This window comes from Mus musculus, chromosome 5 (assembly GCF_000001635.26).
Source record: "Mus musculus strain C57BL/6J chromosome 5, GRCm38.p6 C57BL/6J".
NCBI lineage: Eukaryota > Metazoa > Chordata > Mammalia > Rodentia > Muridae > Mus > Mus musculus.
Window position 1 is genome coordinate 12,525,517 of NC_000071.6, and position 24,855 is coordinate 12,550,371.

At 37.4% G+C, this 24,855-nt stretch overlaps 1 protein-coding gene across 2 annotated transcripts in view; it reads left to right on the top strand.

Annotated features, from left to right (window-relative positions):
• The window catches only part of Sema3d (sema domain, immunoglobulin domain (Ig), short basic domain, secreted, (semaphorin) 3D), a 205,793-nt gene that overhangs the window by 142,356 nt on the left and 38,582 nt on the right, over window positions 1-24,855 (top strand). For both annotated transcript variants that reach the window (XM_030254046.1, NM_028882.4), the window contains 2 exons: window positions 15,501-15,615; window positions 17,066-17,135. In XM_030254046.1, the coding sequence (XP_030109906.1) occupies window positions 15,501-15,615; window positions 17,066-17,135 (185 nt within the window). The remainder of the gene's footprint in view (window positions 1-15,500; window positions 15,616-17,065; window positions 17,136-24,855) is intronic.

A 24,855-nucleotide genomic window follows, 5' to 3' on the forward strand; every position in this document is an offset into this window, starting at 1 on the left:
TGTAGTCTTTTCTTAAACCCTCCTGCTAGTGATGAATGGCCATGCCTGGGGTTGCTCCTGGTGCATTAGTGTACTGAAGCATGCCACCTAACAACAGTATGCCGACCCTGAGAGCTGTGCAGTAAATTGGCCCTTTTAAATAAGTGAAGTGTATTAAAAATGTCCAAAGGAGTTTACAAGCAGACTCATTTCATGAGTCTTTGAAAAACACATATGACAAGTGTGCTGTGTGTGGTGAATTTCAGTGCTAATTTCTTAATGTGTAAAATTCATTTGTAGAGTATTATTTGTCATAAAGTAATGGTTTTATTCTGCTGTAAGTGAATCTTAAAGGTAGATGAATGACAACATATTTCAATTTTTATACAGAAACTGTACAAGCAGGAAGGTCTCTAAGCATAAAACATGGAATATTACATTTTAAGTTGTGATCAGACTCAGGAAATTCTGAAAGTGCAGGGAGAATGCAATAAATGAATGGTGACAAATTAAAAAGTCTCTGAGATTATACAATAAGACTGTAAACTTATCATCCTAAGAGACTGTGAGATTAAATAAGGACATGTGATGGGTGAATTTGATGAACAAAACCGAGACTTTTTACCCTGTGTGTCTTGTCTCTTAATCATTCTTTTAACAGGGTGGCATCTAAGATTGCTCAGTGTGATCTGCTAGTCAAAGGCTCATGATCTCTGGTTCCAAATGCTCTCTTCACAAATTACCTACAGCATATCCGGGCTCATGTTCACTATGACTTTATACGCTGTTTTCATGTAAAATAATTCTTCTGACATTATTTGGAATTTACTCTTTTTTTGTTTATTCCCCTTACTTCCAAAATATCATCTTAATATCATTTCTCTATGTTTTGTCAAGTAGTATCAAAAAGCATATTCTTATAATGAGACAAAATTGAGTTGATAATTACAAGAAAGTAGTCAAGAAGGAAGATTCCATAATTGGCAAAGTTCTGAGGAAGCTGTGGAAGCCTTTCTGACGTCAGCAGGTTTCGTTCTAGCAGCATAGAGTCCTTCATGCTGCTTGTTCTGCTGACATCTTCTGCATATTAGGAAACACAAATGTTAATTCTTGTTGCCATTGTTTGCTTTTATTTCTAATACATTGGCATGAAAAGGAACTGTTTACAGTGTAAGAATTTCATGCCACTTTTGTTATGAAACATAAGAAATGGTGTTATATTGAGTTGAATAATCTGTTTTCCTGACTTATTTGGCAAAAGGTTATTGGTAAGAAGCCTCAGAAACAGACTCTCATACATGTACACACATACATACATACATACACACACACATGTACACACACACGTACATGCTCATGCACACGTACATACATAAGATTAAACATGGTTAAAGTGAAAGGCTAATATGTTCAGTATTACAATTGTTCCATGCATTATCATTGACTATTTCACCAACAGCAACAGAATATGCCTTCCCTAAAAAACTTATCACAATGCTAATTATAAGTCACTGACCTTTTTCAACAGTAAATTTCAAGGTACAGCAAAGGTAAACTCATAATAAAATATGACAAAAACAGGAGATACGAGAAGTTGCTACCAGTGAAGTTTGAAGACATATGAAGGGAATGATTATAATGAATGATAGAATATAAACAGGACGATTATACATGGAGGCATGGAGGACAGGCATTCCATGAGGCATTTTTCAGGGTAGATTCTGTACAGAGAATGCTGAAATCTTGTAACAAGAATTCAAGGCATGTGTCAGTGGAGCAATGTCTTTGTTGTAAATCAGTTAATAAGAATTCTTATCTCTGTGTTAGCAAATGAGAACACTATTCTGCAGGCAATAGGGAGTTATTCAATATTACTTGAGGTATAAAGGGACAAGGTGAATATATTTAGCTACTGCTTGAAGAATGTATCTGGTTTGAGAAATATTTGTGATTAGGAAGCCTGTCATATCCAACATAGTAGAAATAAATACATGGCATTATATTTAGGAGCTATTTAAAAGAGAATCTATTTATACACATCTACAGTATAAAAATTACTATTATTTTATTGATATATTAAATAGACCAGTTCAACACATAATCATGGGCTCATTCATATCTACAATATTTAATGCAGTAGTTACATGTTGTTATGTTGAAATATGACTATCAATATAAATAACTTAATTTATAATACATTTTAACTGCTTCCTTGCTCCCATTCCTGTAAAAATGATATTGACCTTATATAATACATGTCCCATAGTCAATATCACCCCAGAAGACACTTTGCATATATACAAGCACTGCTATATTCTTGGTAACTGGATTTTAGACTAGAAGGCATGGATCTGAAAAGTGGTGGCTTATTGAGCTACTTAAAAGCATGAACATGAGGCACTGTAGAGTCTGGATTCTTGACTTTGAAAACTACTGATATACTGTTGGCTCTTGAGTCAAAAAAAGTTCCTAAAATTGTTTAGAAAGATTTATACATTTTGTGACTTTTTTTTTGCATGGTAGTATGGGGAGTAAAATTACCACCAGTCAAGGTAATGATATTTTGATTTAAAAAAAAATAAGCTGTTGCTGTGGATGGACAAATATCTATAATCCTAGTACTTGGGAAAAATAAAATATAATGAAGAGTGAGGATAATACGTAGATTGGCTAGGAAGAGGAGGAGGGGGAGGAGAAAGAGAAGGAAATATAAAAGAAAAAAGAAAAAGAAAGAGAGAAAGAAAGAATGAAAAAAAATCAATGATCTTTCAATTATGTTACAGTCCAAAAACCTGCCACTTGATATATACCTGCTACCATCTTGTAACTTTCTCCATTTTTAGTCTATACAATGTGGATACCCACTTCTTCTATGAGTATGGTACCAAACAAATGTAAGGCTTATGTGAGAGCATTTGGATGCACCTGTGATAACTGATAATCAGGAAGCTATTGATGACTAACATAGATTTCTGAGTGTGAGCACAGTCTGATGTAGGAGACTCACATATACGAATGAAAACCTTGGCTTTTTGTACATAAAAAAAAATTGTGCTCACACATATCATATCTCATATACATAGACTTTTATATCCAATTCAACTCTTGGAACTTCTTCACCTGCTGAAGAAGGTAGCAGTAGTATCCTGTGGATTAACTACCAAGTTGTATAGGCAACAAATAGCATTGTATTGTGTTTACATTTGTTTTGTTGAGTTGGACAAACTATTTCACTTTGGAGGCCCGGCTGCCCAAGAACCCACTGTGTAGTGCACACTAACTTCAAACTCTCCCAGTTCCCTTTTCTCTTCTTTCTGAGTTTCAGATATGTGACATCATGCCCAGCGTACATTGTAGTTGTTATAAGTGTAGAAGTTACTGTTATTTTCTTTTTATGAAGAAAAGAGAATTTATTTTGTTGTTGTTATTTCTTTATAAATGTGTGAGTGTATGCTACATGGCTGCAGGTACTCACAGAAGCCAGAATGTCATTGGCTCTCAGGAGCTGGAATTACAGGGGCTATGAACCACCTGAGATACATGTGGGGAATCAACTCTGGTACTTTGGGAGAACCGCAAGTGCTTTTAACTATTAAGCTATCTTTCTAATCCCCTGTTTTGTCCTCATTTAAAAATAATTGTAATTTGAAAAAGTATACCATTTTTATGAATACAATCAAAGTAATTTTTGAACCACATCTGGCAAAAATTTATTAATAACGAGAACAATATAAATTTTGGCTGGAGCATGTGAAAGGAAGAGATATCAATTAACATATTATTATTAATAATAATAAGCAAGGCGAATACCTTTATGTGCAGACCCTTTTTCAAACTAGAAATCATTTTCACCATATAAGGCACGTTTCCTAATGAATTATTATCATAAGATCATGGCTTTATAGTCCAACTATGTAACAACCTTTTCATACTTAAAATAAGGTGATTTTTCCATTTTCTGATTTTCAAAAACCTTGTTAAGCTCTATTAATTCTTCACTCTTGTTTAACTGCCAATATTTCAAAGCATAAAGTGAGCCATCTTACACCTCAGAAAATTTTTGTCACAGATAATACACTATATAGATGTCCATGGTGAGGAATTACACATGGACTCAATGATCAGTCACAGCAGCATGAAATAAATTATGGAAATTTTATTTAGTCTATTTACTTTGTCTATTTACTGTCTATTTACTTTGAAATTCAGCACTTTCAACTACCACTGTATCTGTACAACCTCCCCTACCATGAGTGTGTGTGTGTTTGTGTGTGTGTGTGTGTGTGTGTGTGTGTGTGTGTGTGTGTGTGTGTGTGTGTGAGTGTAAATGCTGATCCTGTTAGTGGGGCTAGCTCTCAGCTTTGCACCTCAAGGCTGTTTGGATTACTGGTGGATTCCCTTCATTTTTGGAAGCATTGTGGCAGGCTTACTTACGCAGCCCACTCTAAGTTCTAGCTGCAGGCCATGCCAGTTCTCCTTTTGTTTTGAGCATTTCCTTTTGTCCATGCCAGGAATTCAATTTGGATAGCCCTGACACATAACTTGCCTAGGGGTCTCATTAATAGCTGTTTGCTTCAATTCCACTTGCATTGTCTGTTTTGATATATGGCCCTACTTGGACAATCACTGCCTTTGAAGATTTGTATTTTTAGCCTGATGACACTTTCTGTATTTATTGATCTCCTTTGAGCTGTGGTTTTCTGCTTACTTTTAGTGTGTCACTTGCAACCTAAGTGAGAGATTTAGTGGCCCCAGTTACAGATGTGCTTTGCCTGTTCTTCCATCTGTTTTCCTGTCAGAAAAATTCCTGGGAAGGGATGTATAATGTTTGCTGTAGCTTTTAAAACAAAATTAGTGAGCCTTGATACTACCCGCAAGCATGCCTATGTTCACCCAACTTAAACTGCTAGTGCTTAGACACTAAATTCTTTAGCGTAATGCATTATCCATGTCCTGCATTTCTAATGATGTGAGTTTTTTAAATAGTTAGAGAAACAGGTTTTCTCTATTCTCATTCATGTTCTCCAACAGAAAATCACAAGCAGTTTCCTGTAAATATTACTTAAAAAAAATAAAAAAAACCAAATAAAAAACAAAAACGGTAAGAAAAAAAAACTTTTCTTTGAAACTCACTATTTCTTTTTTTATATCCAGTATAGTATAAAACTAGGCATGGTGGTACATGATTGGAACCCAAACTCTTAGGGGACAGAGTCAGGAAGATCAGAAGTATAGTTATCCTCTGCTACATAGTAAATTCCAGGTCAGCCTGAAATACGTGTGACTCTGTCTTTTAAAAAAATTGATTAGTATTAATGGACTAACTTTGTGAGTATACAGATTTTTCAAATCCAACGAGCTTAGAGAATAGTACACTCCAAGAAATCACGACAATAATACAGTTATCAATTCACCATTGATTAAAATTGCAATATTTGATCAGACTTGTTCATGTTTAGACTTGTGCAAAGGAAAGGGGTAATCTATGAAGCTTTTAATTGCAAACACGTTTTCTGTGCTGTCTATTCCAGTGGCTCTCATCAACAGTATTTATTCTTGTATCGTACTTGAAATAAACAAAACTCATCTCGTTTTGAACTATGATAAAATACATATTTTTCAAAATTAAAAATATTATTCTGTCACTGATGCTACTATTTCTTGGAAGCAAATACACAGGTCGATTCTAGATTATCATCAAAGCCAGGAAATAATATTAGGGAAATTTTGTACCTTTATGATTTTGACTTAATGGGTGCATTCTTTCATTCTTTCATATACTTTATCTGATTTACCATTTGTAATAAAAATCTGCATCTAACTGACTTTAAATAGTCCTGTGCTGAAATATGCTAAAGAATACCAACGTTCAAGTTGTTAACCAGGGAGCTTTGACAGCTGCTGCCCAGTTCACTCTTCTCTGTGGCCTCCCAGGCCTGAATAAGTTATTTCCAGGGACAAACCTCAGTTTCTGGAAACTTAATAAAAATGGCCTATATGTGTTTATGTAAGTGAGTAAAAATGTTAAAGATGATATTAACTCAAGATGGCAAACTTAAAGGTTTAAAACTGTAGTCAGAACATTAGAGAAATCATGTGAAACCTGGAATAAGGTCCACAAAGTCTCATTTGACATAGACCATGTACATTATAATATAGTAGTTGTTGTGTTTTGTTTAAAAAATAAGAAAGAGCCAGGATATGTTTGGCAGAGGCACAGTATGGTGAGGTGGAGTGGCCTCTGTGGGCCCATATTGAGGCATCCCCCTTCCCAAGGTACCAACCATAGTATATAGTATAAAATAGAGTGTGCTTGGGGCATGGGGAGGGGAATTGAGGAGGGAGTAGAGACAGAGAGAAGGAGAGGGAGAGGGAGAGGGAGAGGGAGAGGGAAATGAGAGAGGGAGAGGGAGGGGAGAGAGGGAGAGGAGAGAGGGGGTGGAGAGAGGGAGAGGAGAGAGGGGGTGGAGAGAGGGAGAGGAGAGAGGGAGGGGAGAGAGGGAGAGGAGAGAGGGAGAGAGAGGCCAGCCAGGAGCATCTGGAGAGTGAAGAGAATGGGAATGGGGAGAGAAGAGACAGACAGACAGACAGGGTAAGAGAATAAGAGAGAAGGAAAATAGAAATATAGGAAAGTAAGAGAGTGAGGCAGGGCAAACAGCCCCTTTCATAGTGAGTCAGGCACACTGGCTGTAGCCAGGTCACTGTGGGGGAAGACCTTAGAAGGAGTGCTAACGGCAGTACTTTAGGAATGGGTAAGAGGACTACACAGGTAAAAACCACTTGCCACCAAGCATGAGAGCCCAATGGTTGAAGGAGAAAACTGATTTCTTCAAGTTGTCCTCTGACCTACAGATGCATGCTGTGTCTCCTATAACCCCCTCCTCTGGGGAAATAAAATAAATATTTAAAAATGCACTACAAAGTAGAGATTGAATGAGGATATTTCTGTACATTGCGGGAATCAATGTATGTCTGTAAGCTATACCCTTCAAAAGCAAATGAGAAAACAATATCACTCTTTCCCAGTTTTTTACACTGTCTCATTTGCAGTAAATTGTGGTTTCTTATAAAATCATTCAGGGGAAGAACTACATAACATAACTGTTCCTACTACTAAAAATGAAAATAAAAGGGAAAATATTGATATAATAGCAATATTAATTTAGGAGCAACTCAGTTAAATATTCCCATGATATTATACTCAGTAATATTCTCAAGTGAGATAGTGAAACAAATGTTAAAGCCACAGTGATTGACATAGAAATGGGTGAGACAGCACAAGAAAAGTACCATTATCTATTTTGTTGAAAAACTGGAGTTATAGGCACTTGTATCTTTAGAAAAGAATGCCTGCCACAGAGACTCGTCTTCCCTTTTCCAACATCAGTCCTATTGGTATCAATTCTCTACTGCTTTCATGGATATCAGAGACTTCCTGATACTTAGGAATCTTAAGTAATTTCCAGGTAGCTAGACAGCCAAAGATCGTTATTTCCACTGTGTTGGTTTGAATATGCTTGGCCCATAGGGACTGATACTGTTAGGATGTGTGGCCTTGTTGGAGGAAGTTTGTCACTGGTTTTGGGATTTGAAGCTCAGACCAGTGCTGAAGAGTCAGTTTGTCCTGACTGCAAGAAGATCAAGATATAGAATTCTCAGATCCTTCAGCACCACATGCCTGGATGCTGCCCTGCTTCCTTCCATGATGATAATAGACTACATCTCTGACCATGTAATGCATCCCCAATTAAATGTTATCCCTTGTAAGACTTGCCTTGGTCATGGTGTCTTTTCACAACAAACCTTAAGACACTACCTTCTAACAATAGACAAAGAAGATACCTTAAAAGAAAAGGCAAAGATATACATGTGTAAATCATTAGGAAAAGGTACAGAGAAGAAAACTAGCCATAAGTATCTTTGTACATGATTCCCAGGCGTTCTGCCTACTCAGTCCATTTCCATCCCCTGAACATATGACTTCAATAAATTCTCAGGCACTTTGAGAATTTTATCGATTTTCATTACAATTTAAGGTCAGTTAATATATTTCTCTAGGTCTTGTTTTACAATAAAGAGGTGAAAATGACAATACAAGGTGCTGAGAGATCCACAAAAGCTATAGTAAACACAGATTAAATCATATTTAGCATATGAAGCCAGAACTGTAACCCACAAGGTCACAAGACACACTCATAGAAACTCATGTGTGACAGCTTTGAACTTCTTTACATATTTATATGAACCTAAGTTTGCTTGCACAGAAGAAATCTGTTTTATCCATTAGGATATATTGTGACTGAACCACTCGTGACTAGGTCAAAACAGTTCATAAAATGTTGTCAATACCCAAGCAGGTGACTAAACACAGGCATCCTCTTTGGAGCACAAGAAGCCAGGCTTCCTTTCCTTTACCTCTTTGTTCCTTTCATGTGCACCTTTGTCCAGGGGCTCTTACAACACAGAGGCTGTGATAACTAGAATGGGGGCACACAGAACTGACTAGTGATCATGAGCTGCCGATTCTGACATCTCAATAATAAATTCTTTGTGTTCATGAGACGTTGACTTCTTCAGAGCTTCAGAAAAGCAAGTGAAGACATGACAATTTAGTATAAGAGTGATTATCTCCTTTCAGCCTTCTTCTGGGCTTAAAGTTCTCAGAGGGGATTTTGTGGATTTGCAAACAAACACAGGGTCTGGGAGCTGAATAACAAAGTCCGACTGACACTTCCTTGCAGAAGAAAGACAAAGTCTGGTGCAGAGAACTTCCGGGGATAGATTTCTCTGTTTGTTTTTATCTTTTGTTTCTTAAGTGACTGGGCAAGGCTTCTGGGTAGAGAGGCAAGAGCAAAGGTTACTTCGTGAAAATATTGAAACTTTTTTTGTTGTTGTTGAAACTTTTAATTGTCAAGTAAAGAAAAAAAAACCAGTGTAAAAATATCTTTTTAATCAACAAATTTGGAGCTAGTAAGTTAGAATTTTCTCATCTTTACCATAGATGAAAACTCAAAATAGAAGAAGGGGAAAATGTTTTAATATTTGTTGACATTTTAGCCACCAGTATATTTAGAAAAGAATGATACTTTCTCAAATATGAGCACTTAAAAAGCCATATGTTAGATTAGTCTGCCTTTACATCTTCAGAGACATCAGAACTGTCAAATAGCTAGGTAGAATATTGTTTAAGCAACGCTAATCAAATAATAAACATACACAAGAGAAACTTAAGAGCAGTTATGGACATCCATGTTACTAGAGTGACATTAAAGTATGCTATGTGGTTTTCTCAAAGACAAATTATAATTATTTCGTTTCTTTCCTAATTACAATCTCCTAGTGCTTCTTCATTGTGTACTTAATAACACACAGGCACCTTGGCCTCGTATGAAAGCCTCCCTCGGTCTTCTCCTAATTTACTTTTCTAACATTTTCCTTCACTATTTAATTAATCCCAGTTTTCTTCTAAGCCATCTTTGTCTTGGTTCTCTAAGTATGTTATGGATTGTTCTGTCTGTTGTATTTTCCCCCTAATTTCCAGCCCCTGGGGCATTTCTGCAACTAATCTTTTCACATGTACCCTGACACTGCCTGTCTTTGTAAAGACCTGGTATAAAGACTGCCTCTTCCCAAACACCTGCCTGCATTTTTTCAGTGTACAGGCAATTCAGCAGAAGCTCTGTATCCTTGGCTCTCCAAACTTGTTTCAACAACTTTGTCAATGTCATTTGTAAGGCTGGTTATTTCTTTTCTTTTTTTTTTTAATTTTTAAAAAAAAATATTATCAGATATATTCTTTATATACATTTCAAATACTATCCTGAAAGTTCCCTATACCCTACCACCGTCCTGCTCCCCTACCCACCCACTCCCACTTGTTGGTCCTGGCATTCCCCTGTACTGGAGCATATAAAGTTTGCAATACCAAGGGCCTCTCTTCCCAGTGATGGCCGACTAGGCCATCTTCTGCTACATATGCAGCTAGAGACACGAGCTCTGGGGGGTACTGGTTAGTTCATATTGTTGTTTCACCTATAGGGTTGCAGACCCCTTCAGCTCCTTGAGTGCTTTCTCTAGCTTCTCCATTTGGCAACCCTGTGTTCCATCTTATAGATGACTGTGAGCATCCACTTCTGTATTTGCCAGGCCCTGGCATAGCCTCATATGAGACAGCTATTTGAGAGTCCCTTCTTGCTGGCATATGCAATAGTGTCTGGGTTTGGTGGCAGATTATGGGATGGATCCGTGGATTGGGTAGTCTCTGAATATTCCATCCTTTCATCTTAGCTCCAAACTCTGTAACTCTTTTCATGGGTATTTTATTCCCTATTGTAAGGAGGAATGAAGTATCCACCCATTGGTCTTCCCTCTTCTTGATTTTCTTGTGTTTTGCAAATTGTATCTTGGGTGTTCTATGTTTCTGGGCTAATATCCAATTATCAGCGAGTGCATATCTAATGGCTTCTTTTGTGATTGGTTTACCTGACTAAGGATGATTACCTCCAGATACACCCATTTGTACAAGAATTTAAAAATTCATTGTTTTTAATAGCTGAGTAGTACTCCATTGTGTAAATGTACCACATTTTCTGTATCCATTATTTTGTTGAGGGACATCTGGGTTCTTTCCAGCTTCTGGCTATTATAAATAAAGCTGCTATGAACATAGTGGAGCATGTGTTCTTATTACCAGTTGGAACTTCCTCTGGGTATATGCCCAGGAGATGTATTGCTGGATCTTCTGGTAGTATTATGTCCAGTTTTCTGAGGAACCTCCAGACTGACATCAAGAGTTGTAAAAGCTTGCAATCCCACCATCAATGGAGGAGTGTTCCTCTTTCTCCACATCCTCGCCAGCATCAGCTGTCACCTGAATTTTTGATCTTAGCCATTCTGGCTGGTGTGAGGTGGAATCTCAAGGTTGTTTTGATTTGCATTTCCCTGATGAATAAGGATGTTGAGTATTTTTTCAGGTGTTTCTCAGCCATTCAGTATTCCTCAGTTGAGAATTCTTTGTTTAGATCTATAACCCATTTTTTAATGTGGTTATTTGAATTTCTGGAGTCCAACTTCTTGAGCTCTTTATATATATTGGCTATTAGTCCCCTATCAGATTTAGGATTGGTAAAGATCCTTTCCCAGTCTATTGGTGGCCTTTTTGTCTTATTGACAGTTTCTTTTGCCTTACAGAAGCTTTGCAATTTTATGAGGTCCCATTTGTCAATTCTTGATGTTCCAGCACAAGCCATTGCTGTTCTGTTTAGGAATTTTTCCCCTGTGCCCATATCTTCGAGGATTTTTCACACTTTCTCCTTTATTAATTTCAGTGTCTCTGAACTTGAGCTTTGTACAAGGAGATAGAAATGGATCAATTTTCATTCTTCTATATTATAACCACCAGTTGTGCCAGTGCCATTTGTTGAAAATGCTGTCTTTTTTCCACTGGATGGTTTTAGCAACTTTGTCAAATATCAAGTGACCATAGGTGTGTGGATTAATTTCTGGGTGTTCAATTCTATTCCATTAATCTACCTGTCTATCACTGTATAAGTACCATGAAGTTTTTATCACAATTGCTCTGTAATACAGCTTAATGTCAGGCATGGTGATTCCACCAGAGGTTATTTTATTGTTGAGAATAGGTTTTGCTATCCTAGGTTTTTTTATTATTCTAGATAAATTTGCAAATTGCCCTTTCTATCTCAGTGAAGAATTGAGTTGGAATTTTGATAGAAATTGCATTGAATCTGTAGATTGCTTTTGGCAGGGTAGCCATTTTGACTATATTAATCCTGCCAATCCATGAGCATGGGAGATCTTTCCATCTTCTGAGATCTTCTTCAATTTCTTTCTTCAGAGACTTGAAGTTCTTATCATACAGATCTTTCACTTCCTTAGTTAGAGTCACACCAAGGTATTTTATACTATTTGTGACTATTGTGAACAGCGTTGTTGCTCTAATTTCTTTCTCAGTCTGTTTATCCTTTGTGTAAAGAAAAGCCATTGATTTGTTGAGTTAATTTTATATCCAGCTACTGCACTGAAGCTGTTTATCAGGTTAAGGAGTTCTCTGGCGGAAAATTTTGGGGTCACTTATATATTCTATCATTTTATCTGCAAATGGTGATATTTTGACTTCTTCCTTTCTAATTTGTATCCCCTTGATGTCCTTTTGTTGTCGAATTGCTCTGGCTAGATCTTCAAGTACTATATTGAATAGGTAGGAACATAACAACAAAGAAAGTGGGCAGCCTTGTCTAGTCCCTGATTTTAGTGGGGTTGCTTCCAGCTTCTCTCCATTTACTTGATGTTGGCTATTGTTTTGCTGTATATTGCTTTTATTATGTTTAGGTATGGGCCTTGAATTCCTGATCTTTCCAAGACTTTTATCATGAAGGGGTGTTGGATTTTGTCAAATGCTTTCTCAGCATCTAATGAGATGATCATGTGGTTTTTGTCTTTGAGTTTGTTTATATAGTGGATTATGTTGATGGATTCCCGTATATTAAACCATCCCTGCATCCCTGGGATGAAGCCTACTTGGTCAGGATGGATGATCCTTTTATGTGTTCTTGGATTCGGTTTGCGAGGATTTTATTGAATATTTTTGCATCGATATTCTAAGGGAAATTGGTCTGAAGTTCTCTTTTTTTGTTGTTGGATCTTTGTGTGGTTTAGGTATCAGAGTAATTGTGGCTTCATAGAATGAATTGGGTAGAGTACCTTCTGTTTCTATTTTGTGGAATAGTTTGAGAAGTGTTGGAATTAGGTCTTCTTTGAAGGTCTGATAGAACTCTGCAGTAACCCACCTGATCCTGGGCCTTTTTTTGGTTGGGAGACTTTTCATGACTGCTTCTATTCCTTTAGGGAAAATGGGATTGTTTAGATCATTAATCTGATCTTGATTTAACTTTGGTACCTTGTATCTGTCTAGGAAGTTGTCCATTTCATCCAGGTTTTCTAGTTTTGTTGAGTATAGCCTTTTGTAGTAGGATCTGATGATGTTTTGGATTTCCTCAGGTTCTGTTGTTATGTTTCCTTTTTCCTTTTTGATTTTATTAATTAGGATACTGTCCCTGTGCCCTCTAGTGAGTCTGGTTAATGGTTTATCTATCTTACTGATTTTCTCAAAGAACCAGTTCCTTGTTTGGTTGATTCTTTGAATAGTTCTTTTTGCTTCCGCTTGGTTAATTTCAGCCCTGAGTTTGATTATTTCCTGCTGTCTACTCCTCTTGGGTGAATTTGCTTCCTTTAGTTCTAGAGCTTCTAGGTGTGCTGTCAGGCTGCTAGTGTATATCTCTCTAGTTTCTTTTTGGAGGCACTCAGGGCTATGAGTTTTCCTCTTAGGACTGCCTTCATTGTGTCCCCAAATTTGGGTATGTTTTGGCTTCATTTTCATTAAACTCTAAAAAGTCTTTAATTTCTTTCTTTATCTCATCCTTGACCACGGAATCATTGAGTAAAGTGTTGTTTAGTTTCCATGTGAATGTTGGCTTTCTATTATTTATGTTGTTATTGAAGATCAAAGGCTGGTTATTCCTTAACTGTTAAATATGTATATTAAGCATCTAATTGAAGATACAGCAAGAATATTCTAATAGGTGAAGAAATTAAGAACTTGATTTTCTCATGGTAACTTAAAACAACTAGAAATTAAATGCTATATTTGATTTTACTATCATCAAAAAGGCAGAAATTCTAAATGACATACTTGATAAAACAAAACATCAAAAACCTCACCTAAATCCCTCTATGTTTCTTTTGATTTTAAGCACTTTCTATGTACTTAAAAAAGCATTGTGTTTTTATTTTACATATGCATAAACATATAAATATACATTTTTATGTGTAACCTCAAGCACATATACATTAACCTACAAATATATTCTATTGTTCTAATGCCTTGGAATCATTTTAGGTTTAGAGAAAAGAGATACTTGTTGAGTGTGGTTGTTCACCCATTTAATTCCAGCTGTGGGAAGTCAGGAGAAGCAGGATTTCTGCTAGATTAAGACAAAATGGTCTATACAGTGAGTTCCATTGAAGCTAGAAAGGGCTACAAAATGAGAGCCTATACCATATTTTTACAAAGAATAACAGGTGAGAAAAAACTCTATGAGGTTTTATGTTTAATTTATTAAGTACATGAAGTGTACTTTTATTCAAGATCAATACCTTTTAAGTTTAAAATTATCTTTTACTTTATATTGTTATTTGTTATAATTTTAAAAAATAAATTAAGAAAATAATAATCATTTCTTCGTTTTATTATATTGGTCAAGAGCTATTCCTGTTGAATAGGGAAGATTTTAAATGAATGTTGCATATTGTGCAACTGTGTGCTTTATGGTAGTTTCTCTGAAGATGTGAGGCTCTCTGGTCTTCCTTCTGTGTCTTCTTTTTTCAAGAATAAATGTATATGTGTGTGCACATACATACATGCATACATATGTGGACTCGGTTTTCTTGCTTCGTGTAGTCAGTCATATATTTTCTTCAGTTTGGTCTAGATCATAGACATTAAGCAGCCCAGAGAAGGTAGGTACTAGATATTCACATATAAAGTTTGTCAATTAAGTTTTTATTAACTTTTCTAAAAATTAGAATGAGGAAAGACAAAAGACATAGTAACATAGTTAAATATAAGTAAATTGATAGAAACTGAATCTAAGAATATTTTATTGAAATAAAATGTTTAATGTGTGCATTCCATGAATCATCTGCATTTTATTTATTATGAGCAACATAAAAAGCTAGCTTATTCAAATACATTTTTTAAAGTCTTATAAACAGTATACAAAGGAACATAATTCTATTTATTCTATTCGTTTGATATGGATATTTATATTTGTCTTGATGTTTAAAACCATTTTAAATGAAAAATACTTTTGAGTAGAAGTTTTAGCCAGATTAATATTCAAAATTATTTTCTTATGTATGTATATACTTATGTTTCCTTGATGTTTAATTACTAATACATCAGTTTAAGAAATACCACTTTTAACTCTATAATGAATCCTATTTTAAAAACATTAAAATATTGTTCTCCAATACATAAATGATACATAAGTCTTTCTAATGGATATTGAACTCAAGTTGTCTGGCAATATACTAAATATATTATGCAAAATTTTCCATCTGATCATCAAAATAACTGAATTTCAAGTCATTAATCATATTTGGTCAATGACAAACTAGAAATGTATTAGCATTTTCTAAGTCATGAAACAAAAACTTGGCAGACATAGGATTGATCCCAGCCTGCTTTAATTACTGCAGTTTTGCATGCATTGACTCATTCATGAGTTAAACTGCTTGCATTGCATTCAATTAAGCATAAGACAACTTTTACTGTTGAGTGAAAGGCTTTCCATTACGGAGGAGTTGAAGTACATATTAAGGCTTCATGCCTTGTAAAGGTAATATTAATAAGATACTACCTGTAATGCCTACTGGCTTTGTTTGATCTATATAGATTCGTATTGGTAACTTTTTAACTTTTCTATTTTCCGTTCTTTTAGAATGATGTAGGTGGGCAACGAAGTCTGATAAACAAATGGACAACTTTTCTAAAGGCAAGACTGATTTGCTCGATTCCTGGAAGCGATGGGGCAGATACCCATTTTGATGAACTCCGTAAGTCGCATATTCATTGTTTCTTAGAAAAGCGTAACTACTTCATTTAGTGATTCAACATTTATTTTATTTTAGCATCAAATACTCAGATACACACAAACACACACACAGCCTGAGGGAATTGTTCTTTACTGAATTGACATCAGCACAGGTGAAGCCTTTGTCAGTATAGATATACAATATAATGAAGTATTCATGTATCTGAAAGATCCTCAAATTAAATAAGGAAAGCAAAATTATAGTAATGAGAGGTGATGCGACTAGACAGTCTATCCACCCAATCCTTTTCCTTTTCCTTGTTTGGAGCAACCTTCTACAGGGAGGAAGTTTGTATTCCTTGTTCTGATGATGCCCTCTGCTGGGGAATATGGAAGACTTGTTGATCACAATCATCGGACTCAAATCCTTCAGAGAGGCTCCAAACAGATTTCTTTTTCTTTTCTTTTCTTTTCTTTTCTTTTCTTTTCTTTTCTTTTCTTTTCTTTTCTCTTCTCTTCTCTTCTCTTCTCTTCTCTCCTTTCTTCCTTCCTTCCTTTTTTCTTTCTTTCTTTCTTTCTTTCTTTCTTGCTTGCTTGCTTGCTTTCTTTCTTCCTCTCCTCTCCTCTCCTCTCCTCTCCTCTCCTCTCCTCTCCTCTCCTCTCCTCTCCTCTCCTCTCCTCTCCTCTCCTCTCCTCTCCTCTCTCTCTCTCTCTCTCTCTCTCTCTCTCTCTCTCTCTTTCTTTCTTTCTTTCTTTCTTTCTTTCTTCCTTTCCTTCTTCTTTCTTCCTTTCTTTCTTTCCTTCTTCTTTCTTTCTTTCTTTCTTTCTTTCTTTCTTTCTTTCTTTCTTTCTTTCTTTCTTTCTTTCTTCTTTGTTGTTGTTCCTCTTAAATTTAGTTCTGGAAAGATATTAGTTGCATATAAAGTCAACATTATTAACTTTCTATGTTTTAAATTTTATGAAACACGCAAAATGAATAAGTCCTCCAATTACTCCCTAAGTGTTATGTGATTTACTCATATTGAAAATAAACACATCTGTATCTCACATAATCGTCTAAAACATTCCAATACTCCTTCCCTATCAGTGCTGCATTCACTACATATGCATGCAGCTGGTTTCATATGAAACATTATCTTGAAGCCATCACAGCACAACATGTTTTTAAACTGGTGAGTAATATCTTCTCCCAGTCCGTGGTTTTGACTTTATATGAAGTCACATATTCTTAATTGGAAAGAGTCATGAAGACTGCCAACTGAGTCATTTCTTTTATATTTGTTTGAAGTATACCAATAGAGGTTATGTCACATAACTGGTAAGAAAGCTTTTACCCTTAATTTCTTAATATTGTAGTGATTCATCATTATTTTATGATATACTTAGAGTTCATAAAGTTTTATAAATTGTTAAAATACAACAGTAATACTGTAAAACAAATATGTGATAAATAATTATTTTTCCATTAACAGAAGATATTTACTTACTCCCTACGAGAGATGAAAGAAATCCTGTAGTATATGGAGTCTTTACCACAACCAGGTAGGTTGAACACAATGCTCTTCTTTTTTTTTTTTTTTTTTTTTTTCCATTTTTTATTAGGTATTTAACTCATTTACATTTCCAATGCTATACCAAACGTCCCCCATATCCACCCACCCCCACTCCCCTGCCCACCCACTCCCCCTTTTTGGCCCTGGTGTTCCCCTGTACTGGGGCATATAAAGTTTGCAAGTCCAATGGGCCTCTCTTTCCAGTGATGGCCGACTAGGCCATCTTTTGATATATATGCAGCTAGAGTCAAGAGCTCCGGGGTACTGGTTAGTTCAAAATGTTGTTCCACCTATAGGGTTGCAGATCCCTTTAGCTCCTTGGCTACTTTCTCTAGCTCCTCCATTGGGAGCCCTATGATCCATCCATTAGCTGACTGTGAGCATCCACTTCTGTGTTTGCTAGGCCCCGGCATAGTCTCACAAGAGACAGCTACATCTGGGTCCTTTCAATAAAATCTTGCTAGTGTATGCAATGGTGTCAGCGTTTGGATGCTGATTATGGGGTGGATCCCTGGATATGGCAGTCTCTACATGGTCCATCCTTTCATCTCAGCTCCAAACTTTGGCTCTGTAACTCCTTCCATGGGTATTTTGTTCCCAAATCTAAGGAGGGGCATAGTGTCCACACTTCAGTCTTCATTCTTCTTGAGTTTCATGTATTTAACAAATTATATCTTATATCTTGGGTATCCTAGGTTTGGGGCTAATATCCACTTATCAGTGAGTACATATTGTGTGAGTTTCTTTGTGAATGTGTTACCTCACTCAGGATGATGCCCTCCAGGTCCATCCATTTGGCTAGGAACTTCATAAATTCATTCTTTTTAATAGCTGAGTAGTACTCCATTGTGTAGATGTACCACATTTTCTGTATCCATTCCTCTGTTGAGGGGCATCTAGGTTCTTTCCAGCTTCTGGCTATTATAAATAAGGCTGCTATGAACATAGTGGAGCATGTGTCCTTCTTACCTGTTGGGGCATCTTCTGGATATATGCCCAGGAGAGGTATTGCTGGATCCTCCGGTAGTACTATGTCCAGTTTTCTGAGGAACCGCCAGACTGATTTCCAGAGTGGTTGTACAAGCCTGCACTCCCACCAACAATGGAGGAGTGTTCCTCTTTCTCCACATCCACGCCAGCATCTGCTGTCACCTGAATTTTTGATCTTAGCCATTCTGACTGGTGTGAGGTGGAATCTCAGGGTTGTTTTGATTTGCATTTCCCTGATGATTAAGGATGTTGAACATTTTTTTCAGGTGCTTCTCTGCCATTCGGTATTCCTCAGGTGAGAATTCTTTGTTCAGTTCTGAGCCCCATTTTTTAATGGGGTTATTTGATTTTCTGAAGTCCACCTTCTTGAGTTCTTTATATATGTTGGATATTAGTCCCCTATCTGATTTAGGATAGGTAAAGATCCTTTCCCAATCTGTTGGTGGTCTTTTTGTCTTATTGACGGTGTCTTTTGCCTTGCAGAAACTTTGGAGTTTCATTAGGTCCCATTTGTCAATTCTCGATCTTACAGCACAAGCCATTGCTGTTCTGTTCAGGAATTTTTCCCCTGTGCCCATATCTTCAAGGCTTTTCCCCACTTTCTCCTCAATAAGTTTCAGTGTCTCTGGTTTTATGTGAAGTTCCTTGATCCACTTAGATTTGACCTTAGTACAAGGAGATAAGTATGGATCGATTCGCATTCTTCTACACGATAACAACCAGTTGTGCCAGCACCAATTGTTGAAAATGCTGTCTTTCTTCCACTGGATGGTTTTAGCTCCCTTGTCGAAGATCAAGTAACCATAGGTGTGTGGGTTCATTTCTGGGTCTTCAATTCTATTCCATTGGTCTACTTGTCTGTCTCTATACCAGTACCATGCAGTTTTTATCACAATTGCTCTGTAGTAAAGCTTTAGGTCTGGCATGGTGATTCCGCCAGAAGTTCTTTTATCCTTGAGAAGACTTTTTGCTATCCTAGGTTTTTTGTTATTCCAGACAAATTTGCAAATTGCTCCTTCCAATTCGTTGAAGAATTGAGTTGGAATTTTGATGGGGATTGAATTGAATCTGTAGATTGCTTTTGGCAAGATAGCCATTTTTACAATGTTGATCCTGCCAATCCATGAGCATGGGAGATCTTTCCATCTTCTGAGATCTTCCTTAATTTCTTTCTTCAGAGATTTGAAGTTTTTATCATACAGATCTTTCACTTCCTTAGTTAGAGTCACGCCAAGATATTTTATATTATTTGTGACTATTGAGAAGGGTGTTGTTTCCCTAATTTCTTTCTCAGCCTGTTTATTCTTTGTATAGAGAAAGGCCATTGACTTGTTTGAGTTTATTTTATATCCAGCTACTTCACCGAAGCTGTTTATCAGGTTTAGGAGTTCTCTGGTAGAATTTTTAGGGTCACTTATATATACTATCATATCATCTGCAAAAAGTGATATTTTGACTTCCTCTTTTCCAATTTGTATCCCCTTGATCTCCTTTTGTTGTCCAATTGCTCTGGCTAATACTTCAAGTACTATGTTGAAAAGGTAGGGAGAAAGTGGGCAGCCTTGTCTAGTCCCTGATTTTAGTGGGATTGCGTCCAGCTTCTCTCCATTTACTTTGATGTTGGCTACTGGTTTGCTGTAGATTGCTTTTATCATGTTTAGGTATGGGCCTTGAATTCGTGATCTTTCCAAAACTTTTATCATGAATGGGTGTTGGATCTTGTCAAATGCTTTTTCTGCATCTAACGAGATGATCATGTGGTTTTTGTCTTTGAGTTTGTTTATATAATGGATTACATTGATGGATTTTCGTATATTAAACCATCCCTGCATCCCTGGAATAAAACCTACTTGGTCAGGATGGATGATTGCTTTAATGTGTTCTTGGATTCGGTTAGCGAGAATTTTATTGAGGATTTTTGCATCGATATTCATAAGAGAAATTGGTCTGAAGTTCTCTATCTTTGTTGGATCTTTCTGTGGTTTAGGTATCAGAGTAATAGTGGCTTCATAAAATGAGTTGGGTAGAGTACCTTCTACTTCTATTTTGTGAAATAGTTTGTGCAGAATTGGAATTAGGTCTTCTTTGAAGGTCTGATAGAACTCTGCACTAAACCCATCTGGTCCTGGGCTTTTTTTGGTTGGGAGACTATTAATAACTGCTTCTATTTCTTTAGGTGATATGGGACTGTTTAGATGGTCAACTTGATCCTGATTCAACTTTGGTACCTGGTATCTGTCCAGAAATTTGTCCATTTCATCCAGGTTTTCCAGTTTTGTTGAGTATAGCCTTTTGTAGAAGGATCTGATGGTGTTTTGGATTTCTTCAGGATCTGTTGTTATGTCTCCCTTTTCATTTCTGATTTTGTTAATTAGGATTTTGTCCCTGTGCCCTTTAGTGAGTCTAGCTAAGGGTTTATCTATCTTGTTGATTTTCTCAAAGAACCAACTCCTCGTTTGGTTAATTCTTTGAATAGTTCTTCTTGTTTCCACTTGGTTGATTTCACCCCTGAGTTTGATTATTTCCTGCCGTCTACTCCTCTTGGGTGAATTTGCTTCCTTTTTTTTCTAGGGCTTTTAGATGTGTTGTCAAGCTGCTAGTATGTGCTCTCTCCCGTTTCTTCTTGGAGGCACTCAGAGCTATGAGTTTCCCTCTTAGAAATGCTTTCATTGTGTCCCATAGGTTTGGGTACGTTGTGGCTTCATTTTCATTAAACTCTAAAAAGTCTTTAATTTCTTTCTTTATTCCTTCCTTGACCAAGGTATCATTGAGAAGAGTGTTATTCAGTTTCCACGTGAATGTTGGCTTTCCATTATTTATGTTGTTATTGAAGATCAGTTTTAGGCCATGGTGGTCTGATAGGATACATGGGACAATTTCAATATTTTTGTATCTATTGAGGCCTGTTTTGTGACCAATTATATGGTCAATTTTGGAGAAGGTGCCGTGAGGTGCTGAGAAGAAGGTATATCCTTTTGTTTTAGGATAAAATGTTCTGTAGATATCTGTCAGGTCCATTTGTTTCATAACTTCTGTTAGTTTCACTGTGTCCCTGTTTAGTTTCTGTTTCCACGATCTGTCCTTTGAAGAAAGTGGTGTGTTGAAGTCTCCCACTATTATTGTGTGAGGTGCAATATATGCTTTGAGCTTTACTAAAGTGTCTCTAATGAATGTGGCTGCCCTTGCATTTGGTGCGTAGATATTCAGAATTGAGAGTTCCTCTTGGAGGATTTTACCTTTGATGAGTATGAAGTGTCCCTCCTTGTCTTTTTTGATAACTTTGGGTTGGAAGTCAATTTTATCCGATATTAAAATGGCTACTCCAGCTTGTTTCTTCAGTCCATTTGCTTGGAAAATTGTTTTCCAGCCTTTCACTCTGAGGTAGTGTCTGTCTTTTTCCCTGAGATGGGTTTCCTGTAAGCAGCAGAATGTAGGGTCCTGTTTGTGTAGCCAGTCTGTTAGTCTATGTCTTTTTATTGGGGAATTGAGTCCATTGATATTAAGAGATATTAAGGAAAAGTAATTGTTGCTTCCTTTTATTTTTGTTGTTAGAGTTGGCATTCTGTTCTTGTGGCTGTCTTCTTTTTGGTTTGTTGAATGATTACTTTCTTAGTTGTTCTAGGGCGTGATTTCCGCCCTTGTATTGCTTCTTTTCTGTTATTATCCTTTGAAGGGCTGGATTCGTGGAAAGATATTGTGTGAATTTGGTTTTGTCGTGGAATACTTTGGTTTCTCCATCTATGGTAATTGAGAGTTTGGCCGGGTATAGTAGCCTGGGCTGGCATTTGTGTTCTCTTAGTGTCTGTATAACATCTGTCCAGGCTCTTCTGGCTTTCATAGTCTCTGGTGAAAAGTCTGGTGTAATTCTGATAGGCCTTCCTTTATATGTTACTTGACCTTTCTCCCTTACTGCTTTTAATATTCTATCTTTATTTAGTGCATTTGTTGTTCTGATTATTATGTGTCGGGAGGAATTTCTTTTCTGGTCCAGTCTATTTGGAGTTCTGTATGCTTCTTGTATGATCATGGGCATCTCTTTTTTTATGTTTGGGAAGTTTTCTTCTATTATTTTGTTGAAGATATTAGCTGGCCCTTTAAGTTGAAAATCTTCATTCTCATCAATTCCTATTATCCGTAGGTTTGGTCTTCTCATTGTGTCCTGGATTACCTGGATGTTTTGAGTTAGGATCCTTTTGCATTTTGTATTTTCTTTGACTGTTGTGTCGATGTTCTCTATGGAGTCTTCTGCACCTGAGATTCTCTCTTCCATTTCTTGTGTTCTGTTGCTGATGCTCGCATCTATGGTTCCAGATCTCTTTCCTAGGGTTTCTATCTCCAGCGTTGCCTCGCTTTGGGTTTTCTTTATTGTGTCTACTTCCCCTTTTAGTTCTAGTATGGTTTTGTTCATTTCCATCACCTGTTTGGATGTGTTTTCCTGTTTTTCTTTAATGATTTCTACCTGTTTGGCTGTGTTTTCCTGCTTTTCTTTAAGGGCCTGTAACTCTTTAGCAGTGCTCTCCTGTAATTCTTTAAGTGACTTATGAAAGTCCTTCTTGATGTCCTCCATCATCATCATGAGAAATGTTTTTAAATCTGGGTTTAGATTTTCGGTTGTGTTGGGGTGCCCAGGACTAGGTGGGGTGGGAGTGCTGCGTTCTGATGATGGTGAGTGGTCTTGATTTCTGTTAGTAGGATTCTTACGTTTGCCTTTCGCCATCTGGTAATCTCTGAAGCTAGCTGTTTTAGTTGTCACTGTTAAGAGCTTGTTCTTCAGGTGACTCTGTTAGCCTCTATGAGCAGACCTGGAGGGTAGCACTCTCCTTAGTTTCAGTGGGCAGAGTATTCTCTGCAGGCAAGCTCTCTTCTTGCAAGGCAGGTACCCAGATATCTGGTGTTCGAACCAGACTCCTGGCAGAAGTTGTGTTCCACTCACTAGAGGTCTTAGGGTCACGTGTGGAATCCTGTGTGGGCCCTTGCGGGTGTCAGGCGACTCAGCTGGCAAGGTATCCCGGGGCTCGAGTGGAGTGGAAGGAGTTTGTGCCCCAGATCAAGCCCGGGTAGCCTGCTTCCCTATGTACTGCAGTCTCAAGTTCCGCGCGATTGGATTGGGGCAGGCGCTGTGTTCCACTCACCAGAGGTCTCAGGGTCCCGTGGGGAGTCCCGTGTGGGCCCTTGCGGGTGTTGGGCAAGACTCTGCTGGCAAGGTAGCCCGGGGCTCGAGTCTCGAGTCGAGCGGAAGGGACTTGTGCCCCAGATCAGGCCCGGGTAGCCTGCTTCCCTATGTACCGCAGTCTCAAGTTCCGCGCGATTGGATTGGGGCAGGCGCTGTGTTCCACTCACCGGAGGTCTTAGGGTCCCGTGGGGAGTCCTGTGTGGGCCCTTGCGGGTGTTGGGCAAGACTCTGCTGGCAAGGTAGCCCGGGGCTCGAGTCTCGAGTCGAGCGGAAGGGCCACAATGCTCTTCTTAAAGTTTTTTTTTTTTTATAAATGTCTGAAGAGTTGTATTGTAAGGAACTGGGGTATAGGACCATGAGACTTTGCTAGGCAATTCCAGAATCCAAAAGGCAGGCTGCTGAGAAAAGGCAGGGAAGTTGAATTCTCAGCGTGGCCCAAGATTTCAACAGCACAATCTGTCGATATGTATAACTTATGACCTGACTCAGTCCACCCAGATTATTGAAGATAATCTCCCTAACATCAAATGATCGAGTCTTTTGATCATATCTATTAAATACATTCATATTAGTAATTAACCTCATGTTTGAATAGTTGGAGACACACCAGAAAGGCCACCACAGTGAATGTGGTTTGTCTGTGGTAGATAATGAGGCTCTCTGGCACTATGCCAAACTCTCACAGCTGGCTAGTCTGAAGACACTCAATTCTGTATTTTCTTACTTCAAGCTTTAAAAAGCAGTTTGTGTGTGTGTGTGTGTGTGTGTGTGTGTGTGTGTGTATGATGGTTATGTCTTTGTTTCTGTGGGTATTGAAACTTGTGTGTGGATGTCCATAAAGACCAGAATCAGACATCTGATACTTTAGAATTTGATTTACAGGCAGCTATCAACTGCCTAAAGTGGGTGTTGGGAAACTGAGCTCTAATACTCTGCAAAAGCAACAAGCACTTTTAACCCTGCCTGAGTCATCTCTTCTGCCCTACAGAAAATGCATTTATTCCTTGAAAACTTGCTTACATATAAGTCAAATAGTTATTTGCTTGTTTCCCTGGTAGTCATAGGCTAATACAGATGCTGTAAGCTACACACTCAGCCCCAAACTAGCATAGTTATATTAGATACTTTTCTTATCACTCTGACTGAATATCCCAGAGAACACTTATAAGAAAAATGAATCACCCTCTGAAGATTTTATCTATTATGGTAAAGCAGGAATGCTCTAGGAGCTTTCTCACACTTGAGATTTTAAAGCAAAGCAAACCCCGGCCAGAAGCAGAGTTGAGGTGTAATCTTCAAGGCCTACTTCCAGGGAAACACTTTCTTCAGTGAGGTTCCACCTCCCAAAATAGCACTACCTACTTAGGGCCAGTTATTTAAAACCAAGAGCATGTTAGGGATACCTCATGTTCACACTATTACAATAGCTAGAGGTTCTTTTAAATTTTCCTTCATAATTGCATAGTACACATATCTTTATCATTTCACCTTGTTTTTTTTTTTTCTTAGAAATCTATTCCTGCTTGTTCTTTTTACACCAGCATGG